Below are 9,873 nucleotides of genomic sequence, written 5' to 3'. Positions count from 1 at the left end.
GATCGCTTGAGCCCAGGAGTTTGAGGTTGCTGTGAGCTAAGCTGATGCCACGGCACTCTACTCAGGACAGTAGTGTGAGACTCTGTCTCAAATAACTAACTAACTAACTAACTAACTAACTAGATAGATAGATAGATAGATAGGAGAACCCTATAAAAAAGAACAAGAAGATGTGATGTGATGTGATGGATGAGCTGGCCAAAGGCAGCTGAGGCATCAGCCTGGAGATGATGCCATGTGCCCATGGGATGCCATCCACCAAGTGAAGTGTATTCTTTAATCAATGGCCACTACATCACGCTGTGTCTCTAACAGATAGAATACATGGGTCCAGGAACCAACAGTGGATATATAAGAGGCCCTGCTGCCCACCACTCCCAGTGACTGACTTAGGGAATTTGGGCTTCCTGTCCCTGCAATTCTAGTTTCCACAAGTGTATAAGTCCTGGCTCCCAAAGGGAGAACATTTCCACTAAAGGACACAGTGAGAGTCCCACTGAACTTTAAGCTATGGCTGCCACAGGAACTCTAATACTCTAAGCAAAGTCCAACAGGAAGCAAGAGTCGCCCTCTTGCCAGGGGCAAATGACCCCATTAACAGAAGAGGTAGGACTGTTGTTATGTAACAGGGGCAGAGAGGAATATATTTGGCATCCAGGTGACACTTGGTAGTCTTTTCGCGTATACTTGCCCAATAATGATGGTAAACAGAAACGCACAGCAGCCATGGCCTGAGTACAACATGGTCACCGCTCTTACTCCTCATGGATGAGTCTGGGCCACCCAATCAGGTGAGCCGCCCAAGGCAGGTGCCAGGCACTACTTATAAGATGGTATACATACACCTCTCTTTCCTTTTTCCTTTATGAAGCTCCGGAAAGGTGAACTGCATCAGAAGATGGCTCTTAGTCCCAAATCCTGGCGAAGCCCTCAAAGCAACACAACCCCCTAGACACCAGCACCCGCTTCCCCAGCCCTGCTCTGGCCACACAGTCTCGGGCAGACCAACGATGAATCTTTAGGACCACGTGAGGCTTAAGAAATGAGCAAAATTGCCCAAGGATGTGAGACTGAAACAAGCCGAGGGGGGATGTGAGAGTGAAACAAGCTCGAAGAGAAAGTAATCCAGAGGGGCCCTGAAGGCGGCAACGAGGCACTGTAGTGAGAAAAGGAGAATTACAAGTCCACGTACTAAATACTGAGATCCTACGCTTCCCTTGCTCAGCGCCCAGAAAGCTGGCAAAAAAGCTTTATATCCCCAGGTCAGGAACCTGGCAGACTCTACTCTATAGAAATTCACAGTTATTACCTCCCTCAGTACTTGACGAGCCACACCCATGAACACGGAACTCCCAACACGTGTGAAGTGCCCTGCTCTAACCTGTGAACCGACAGCCAAGGATCGCCACACTTTAGAAGCAAGCCTCTAAATGAAAGTCAAGAGACCAAAACAAAGAGAAACAAGAAATTTGGGAGGAGAAAAAGAAACAATGTAGAGACTAGGAGATAACTTAAAAATAACCTGTAATTATAAATAGCTTCTAAGAGAAGAAACAATAGCAGGCAGCTCTAGCTAGAAAGGAACACTTAAAGAACAAGAAAGAGCCCTTGGAAGTGTAACAGCAGAAATGTTAAAATTTGACATAAGGGTTGTAAGATAAAGTTGAAGAAATTTCCCAGAACACAGATGGGAGAGAAAATAAAAGAAAATAAGGAAGATCAGTACAGAATCTCTAATTTCCTTCTAAGAAAAATTACAAAAGGAGGGAATAGAGAAAACAGAGAGGGGAAATTGTCATAAAATATTACGAGAAAGTTTTCTAGAAATGAAAGAATTTCCAGATTAAAAGGCCTATAAGAATGACCAATAAAATTAAAAATTACACCGGAGTACAGAGTCATAATTATTTCAGAACACTTGGAATAAAGAAAAGATCCTTAAAGCTTCCAAAAAGGAAAAAAAAATCATATACAAAATAGCAAAAGTCAGAAAGTCACCAGACTCTCAACAGCAACCCTGAAACTTGAAAAGCACAAAGACTTCAACATTCTGAGGAAATATGATTTCCAACCTAGAATTCTAAGCCCAGCCAAACCCCTGACAGGCATTAGTAAGGGTAGAAGAAAGACATTTTAGGACAGAATCTCAAAGATTTCTCTCACACTCTCTTTCCTGGAAAACTTCTAGAGAATGTGTTTCACCCAAATGAGGGTATAACCCAAAGAGGACGACATAAGACACAAAAAATAGGGGAGTCCAGAAAGGACAGAGTGAAGGGACTTCTGAGGACGAAGGTGAAGTGAATAGCTGTGTATAGGCTGGAGAGTGACCAGTCCAGACTGGAGCAAGGGACAGAGGGCTCAAGAGATTACCTGATATGCTTAGAAGTGCTGTGAAACAATGTGCTGCTCTGTGGAAGAGTGTGGGCATATGTTAACAATGGCTGTATAGAAAAGTAAGTAAATGAAAAAAACCTGAGGTAATTATCAACTCCAGGAAAACAAATAGTTGTACAAGGAAGGAGGCAGCTCAGCTATAAATAATACCCATATGGTCCTAATAATATAAATACTGAATACTGATTTAACCAAAATGATGATATCACTATATTGAAAGGATAAGGAGAGGGAAGGTAAGGGATAAACCTAAATTCTATCTGCCATTACAGAAAGTTAAAGGATAATATTTAAAATTAAAAATTCAGAAATAGGAGTATAAGCATGTTCTTTTAAAAATATGAGATTAAATACCAGAAGAAACATATGAAAGAGTTAACAGTGGTTCCCTCTAAAGGGTAGTTACTAAGAGTGAAGAGAAGTAAGGCAGAGGCGCTTCTTATTTTCCCTAAAAATCTGATACTATTTGATGGTTTTAAAATTGTTTTAAAACTATTTGATTGTTTCTAATACCTATGTAACACATATGCAACATATATAATGACATGTAATGTAAAGCATGATGTATACTGTATAAAATGTGCTATAAAAATCAAAACTGAATTAACCACAAAAAGAAAGATATCCCCACAAAAAGTAGTTTTTTATTTAATTATATCTGAAATGTAACACTCAATATATTTAAAACTGCATGATCTGGACTCTGAAAATAATACCAAAAGAAGAGTTATAGTCTCCTAAGGTCACCGCTTTGAAGAAAACCAAGAATCTGAATGTGTATGTTTCAGTATGTTTGCTCTAAAAAAAAAAATCTGCCTCAGTATTTTATGGTCAGAAATCAAGGACTAATTAAATTTGGTGTGTGCTAGGAAAAAATTAAATCCTAAGGTCACAAAGGCTGACAAGCTGAACCAGTCAGTAATGCAGTAACTGTTTGAAAGAACCAGCGTGATGCCACGAGGCATGATTACACAAAGCAGAAGTGAGATAATCACCTCATTATGCACAACTCCAGTTAGACTTGCACTAGATGATTACACTCAGCTCTGGATCTCACAGCTTGTGAAAGACGCAGAGAACTTGGAGTGGATTCAGAGATGAGCTACAGGCAATGAAAACACTAGATACTTGGGTCTGTGGCAGCATCTGAGGAAGCTGTGATTCCTCAGTCTAGACACAGAAAGGCAGGGATGCAAACCGTTTCCCAGATGCCGCCCTAGACTACTATTCAACAAAAAGCTGCGGACCTCTGCAAAAGAGAAAGCAAGAGCTAAAAATGTGCCTAAAATACAAAAGGAAGCATTTAAAGTTATATATAACAAACTTTCAGAGAGTGATGGTTACCCACAGTGCCGATAAATCACCAAAGATAAATGCCTACTCCCTTTAGTGATTTTGGAGAGACAGAGAAAAAAAGGACAAGAATCTATCAACCCACATCCCTGACTCTTTCAATATGACCCACATGAATGCCAGGGAATAAACTAAGATTTCTCCATTCAAATGATTCAGGAACTATACAAAGAAGGAAAACCAGTAGGATCTGTGTTTATAAAAATATACCAAAGAAACCCTGAAAGTTGCCTTGCAACCACAAAGCCACTGAAAAATTAGGCTGGAAGGACCACTTCATTTGCTATATCTAGTCATCTACAGCTCTACATAAGTAGTCTAAAACCTCAGGAGTCTGCCCAGTTTGCAAGACGTCTTCTATGGCTATTCCTGAGTTAGCCTGAAGTGTTTAACTTTTATCTGCTTTGTGTACTTCCCCTCAGAAATCAAGAAACAAACAGTCCAAAATTAATTATTTGATATAGCTCTACCTCTCTTAGCTTAGAGTTAACTGCCCGACTTCCCCAAACTGAAAAGCTAGATTTGTTTCTCTTTACCTTCAGTGCTGAGAAGAACATGTGGTCCACTCCCGTAACTAAGGCTTTTAATCTTCTTTCCACATAAGGCTTCTAGCTTTTTGGGTACAAGTGTACTCTGGTTATCTCCAGTTCCTAGACAGTTACTATAGTTCAGTCCAAATACAAAGACCTAGAAAATAAATGGTTTTGTTGGAGTCATTTGGCATAAGGCTATAGTAGAAGCTCCCTTCTCTGCTCTGAAAATAAGACACCTCAAATTCAATTGGACAACTCAGTAGGTAAGAAGGGACTGATAAGGTTTTTAAGAAACACTCGACCTCTGCTGGCATTACTAAAGTTTTAGAATATTTGTCTCTACCATGAAACTCAAATAGTATGGAGTAGAGGGGTATAAATCACAACACTGAAAGAAGAGAGAAGCTGTATCAAAGGCATAATCTTCCTGAACTCCAGGTTCTCTTTATCCCCACCTTTTCTCTGTCTTCAAATGGCACACTTTGAAGCCCAACCCCAAAATAAGCCCTGAAACTAAACTCTAGGTTTTAAGAGAGGCTTACCTCATCATTGTCAGTAACGTAGAGTGCTTCACTGGCTGAGGTGCCAAAGACACATGCTTTCCGAATAGATGCAATTTCTTGAGGTGACAGCAGAGTGAAGATTGGCCACTTCCCTACATCCACCATGACTCTGGCTTCAAGCAACTCCTATAAATAAGCCGACATCTCTGCTGGAACAAACAAAAAGGATTCCAAGAAGAAATTAAATAACCATTTAGCTAACTTTAAAAGACCCATTAACAAAAGCTAACAAAAGCCAACTCCAGAATAAATGACCTTTAGTTAAATGGATCACTCACTTTCCCCAGCAACGTGTCCAATCCTCCATCTACCTTGCAAATCTGGGCCTGTTTCTGTAATGACAGGACAACCTGCTAGAACCAGTTGTTTGTCTTGCTCACTTATTATCAGTGCTTATCTGTTCCACATGTGCTTCCTACTCTCCCTCTTCCTAGACCTCTAAAATAGCCAAGAGAGGGAGGCTCAAGACCAACTTCCTTCTGGCTCCAGGAGCTCCAACAGCACCATACGCAGAGAGAGCCTCAGGATTTGAGCATACTTAGCCAAGGCCTCAGTTCCCCCCATCCAGAGAGACTTCTCCCAGCAGCAACAACTTGGATGACAAAGACCAGGTGCCTGCTCTCACCCCAAGTATCAGACCACATATTCAATAAGGATTAAACACCATCACCTCAAGCTATTCCCTGTCACCACACAGCCAGAGAACTCGAGCAGCATCTGAATGTTTTGAAGTGTGTGCGTGCGTGTGTGTGTGTGTGTGTGTGTGTGTGTGTGTGTGTGTGTGTTGGTGGGGACAGGTAAAAGATGTGAGGGAGTAATACGTGAACATGATAAAAAAAATTTTGTTTCAAATAATAGTAAAGGGCAGAAGAAAGTAATTCTCCCTACCATCCCTCCCTAACCCTCATCTCAAAGGCAACCACTGATACCAGTTGTTTGTAATTCCTTCCAGAGACAGTGTACACTCATATAAGCATGATATGTATGCATGTATGTGTAGCTTGAAAAACAAAAACACAAATAGAAGCTTTTCCCCCTACTTAACAGTATATTACAGACATCATTCTATATTAGCACGTGTAGACCTACTTCATTTCTTTTCAATGGTACTATAGCAATCCATTACATGGATTTAACAATTTACCTGTTTCCTACTGAGAGACATTTAAGTCATTTCTAGTCTTTTGCTGGAACACCACTGCAATTATTGCTTGCATATATTATTGTATATATGTGTCTTGTTTTATGCATAAATTTCCAAGATAAATCCCTAAAAACGGAATTGCTAGGTCGAAGTCGAATAAGCTATTTTACCTTTAATAGCAACTTCCAACTGTCCTCTAATGCAGTAGTACCAATATATAAAATCGCCATCAATGCAAGATAGAGCCTGTTTACCCACACACCCTTCCCACACAGCCTATTACCATGGCATCTCAGTTTTGTTTAAACTGGCATTTCTCCTATGATGAGTGAGGCTAGGCATCATTTAAAAAAATAATCAGAATGTAGCAACAATAACAACTAACTTATTGAGCACCAAGGGCCAAGCACTCTTCTAAGTGCTTCGACATTTATTAATTTATTTAATCCTCACTTGACCAATAAGGAAACAGAGTCAAAGAGACTTTAAGAATTTACTTGAGCTCGTAAGTGGCAGCGTCAGGATCTGAGTCCAGGCGGTCTGCAGCTGGAGCCTGATCTCTTCACCTGCCACTAGTATATGTTTAAGAGCCACATGTCAGCCTTCTGTGTCATGTGCCTAGTTTCTCTACTGGATCATTGTTCTTTTTCTTCTTGATTTATAAGTATTCTTTGTATGGTAAGATTATCTCCCATACTTCTAAAAGAAGTAAAGAAAACAAAACCAGGTGGCCCTCAAATGACCTGCCTGGTGCCTCTTACAAAACAGATGGAGAAAGGAGTCACAAGAAGTCAAGTAATATAAACCCCTATAAGCACATAGATAAATTTCAAGAAAATCCAGATGTATATTTTCCTATAATATGAACCATATCAAGTTAGTCTTCAAAATTTTAAATTTTACATGATATCAAATTAGCCAAAATGTAAGACTCACCGCCTTTGAAATCACAACAAAAAGCGCTCTTACCTTTCAAAACCACACAATTTCCTGACAGCAGTACAATTATTCTGAAATCATTAATTGGATGCCAGCAGCTCTGCCCCAAGGGTTTGGTAACCTACTGCAAGATCAGGCTAACCTTCATAATGATGGTGTATTATACGAACTGACTTTACCCACTGCTAAATTACCTCAAGCTTTATTTTAGAAGGTATTTCTCCAAAGACTTGTACTTTAAGAGTCAATTTAAAAAACAGTCCATATATCTTACATGACCACACCCTTTATAAAAGAAAAAAGCATCCCCAATAGTCTTGGTATGGTAGAAACCAGAGTCCTGAGGCCTGTGCTTTGGTCCCAGGTTTACTTTGAATCAGTAAGTATGACATGCCATTTGCCTTTTTGAGCCTGGGTTTCCCACAAATTTGTCCCAGCTCTAAAAATTTTTGATTTTATGTTTAAGATGCAATGAAGAAGCTACGGGGGATTACTTGAATGCATGACAACAACAGAGGTAGTAATGTTGGCCAAGCAAGGAATTATTCCTAGCAACACAATCAGGCAAAGCAAATACAGAGCAAGAAGGAAGAAACTAACAATTGCTAAGAACCTGCCTTGTCATAGACACTGTGTTAGGTAGCCACCCACACTCTTTCATTTAATCTTCAAAATAATCTCATAAGGAGGAGACTATAACTCATTTTTTTTTTTTTTTTTTGAGACACAGTCTTAACTCTGTTGCCTGGGCTAGAGTGCCGTGGCTTCAGCCTAGCTCACAGCAACTTCCAACTCCTGGACTCAAGCGATCCTTCTGCCTCAGCCTCCAAGTAGCTGGGACTACAGGCATGCACCACCATGCCCGGCTAATTTTTTCTATTTGTAGTTGTTTGGCTAATTTTTTTTTTTTTTTTAGAGAGACAGGGTCTCGCTCTTGCTCAAGCTTGTCTCAAATTCCTGGCCTCAAGCAATACTCCTGCCTCGGCATCCCTAAGTGCTAGGATTTCAGGCATGAGCCATCGCGCAAGGCCTCAAAGATAAATTTTTAAAATTAAATGTAGAAAGGTTTCAGTCCTAAAAAATACTTTTGGAAAAGTATAATCATACTTCATTAATTCTGTCCTGGGAACACAAGTTCAGATTAGAGAAATTCTCAACTGAACATTTCCAAAAGAAATACAGCCTCCTTAGAACTTTCCAGCACATACAGCAATTCAAACTAGACCAAATCACTTACTAAGATGAGAGGTCCTTCCAAGGCTTGATTGCTAATCATAAAAATGATGAGTTATAATCAGCATGTCAGTCATATTAAATAATTACTTCTGAAGTACCTCATTAAGGTGGTAATTTTTTGCAATCTTTTTTATCTGTTATTTTACCTAGGAAATACTTTCTCATACATAGCACTGATATGTTCAGACTGAATTATCACTCACTGTGCATTAGTAGTAAGTGAATCAATGATTTTTTTTACTGTATGGAGATAAAGAAGGGTAGAACAGAAAAAAGAAATGCAAGCAGAGGCAGGAAAAGAGTTTAATAACCTCTAAAAGGATAATATGCCAACCCACTTGGATCTCCATATTTTCTTTGGCACTTGAAAATATATTATGCATTAGTACTACAGATCAATATCCATTCCCTGGGTGGCTTTTCCTAGCAATTGGCACCGTCCCTCAGAGAGCTGTGGCCTGGGAAGAAAAGGTGTATACCCTGAAAGTAAATTCAGTCAGGAGGACAAACACAGACCATCCAATTTTAGAAATCTACATTTAGAACTGGAGGACTGAAGGAGTAATGTAGCAACCAATCTTTTGATTCCTCTAAGAGCACATTTATGTTATTTTCCCCTAGGAAACAAGTATTAAGGAAGGGTGGGGGAGGATTCTATTAATATTTTACTGCTCTAGCAAAAATATATTTGAATATGTTTACAAAGTTTGAAAAACAACAGGAAACGGGGAAAAATAATACAGGAAAACCTTGATTTTGACGAAATAATGGTCTCAAAATTAAATAATACTAGGAATTTATGGTTGACCTATAATAAGCATGTGGCTTCCACAGACTTCAACTTCCCCCCTATTCTAACCAGAATATATCTGTCACATGAGACTGATGCCTCCAACAGAACTTTTTATCTCAGACCTGTGTTCTGCTGACCTAAAAGATTCCTATGGAAAAGAGGCCAGAATAATGTGAGCAACACTTCAGAACTGGTTAGCACCAAGATTCTGACGCTGCTAGTGTCATTTTTGGATCATGAAATGAACTTGTGTCATTCTTTATCATGAAAGGTCATTCTCAGAGGGAACTGGAAGGACTCTGAATGCTGGAATAATCCTTTTGAAATGGCCTAAACATTCTTCAGTGTACAAGCTATAGCCAGGTTTAGACTACTTGAAATAGCAATGTCAAACATGAAAATGATTTTCCTAATCACAAAAATCTTTTAAAGCACTTACACTGAAAATTCCTAATAGAGGTTTCTCTATTTTCAGAAACTGAAGGGGTGATTTTTGTTATCAGTTTAAGTTGCTAAGCTGCCTTACAATATGAATTTATTTATACTTAATGAGCTATTGATAAAGTTTAAGATGCCTCACAAAAAAAGCACTACTGTATAATAATTTGAAAAAATACAGTCGTCTCTCAGTATCCTTGGGGGATTGGTTCCAGGAATCCGGAGGATACCAAAATCTGCAGATGCAGATTTATATCAGTCCCTGATACAAAATGGCATAGTATTTACATATAACCTACGCACATCCTCCTGTATACTTTAAATCACCTTTAATTACTTATAATACCTACTATAATGTAAAGGGTATGTAAATAGCTGTTATACTGTATTGCTTAGGAATAATAACAAGAAAAAAAGTCTGTACGTGTTCAGTACAGGTGCAATTTTTTTTCTGGATATTTTCAATCCTCAGTTAGT

At 39.1% G+C, this 9,873-nt stretch overlaps 1 protein-coding gene across 6 annotated transcripts in view; it reads right to left on the bottom strand.

Annotated features, from left to right (window-relative positions):
- The window catches only part of RCBTB1 (regulator of chromosome condensation (RCC1) and BTB (POZ) domain containing protein 1), a 47,883-nt gene that overhangs the window by 27,289 nt on the left and 10,721 nt on the right, over positions 1-9,873 (bottom strand). For 3 of the 6 annotated variants that reach the window (XM_012648991.1, XM_012648982.1, XM_012649026.1), the window contains exons 2-3: positions 4,826-4,995; positions 4,287-4,437 (exon numbers count right to left, since the gene is read on the bottom strand). In XM_012648991.1, the coding sequence (XP_012504445.1) occupies positions 4,287-4,437; positions 4,826-4,951 (277 nt within the window). In that variant the 5' untranslated portion in view covers positions 4,952-4,995. Of the gene's footprint in view, positions 1-4,286; positions 4,438-4,825; positions 4,996-5,124; positions 5,165-9,873 lie in introns of those variants that run through there. The other 3 variants (XM_012649009.1, XM_012649000.1, XM_012649019.1) reach the window with 2 other exon arrangements.

The sequence above is a fragment of the Propithecus coquereli genome, unplaced genomic scaffold (genome assembly GCF_000956105.1).
Source record: "Propithecus coquereli isolate 6110/MARCELLA unplaced genomic scaffold, Pcoq_1.0 Scaffold11, whole genome shotgun sequence".
Classification (NCBI taxonomy): domain Eukaryota; kingdom Metazoa; phylum Chordata; class Mammalia; order Primates; family Indriidae; genus Propithecus; species Propithecus coquereli.
Note: the sequence above shows the minus strand (reverse complement) of the source record. Positions and strands in the feature narration are given on the sequence as shown.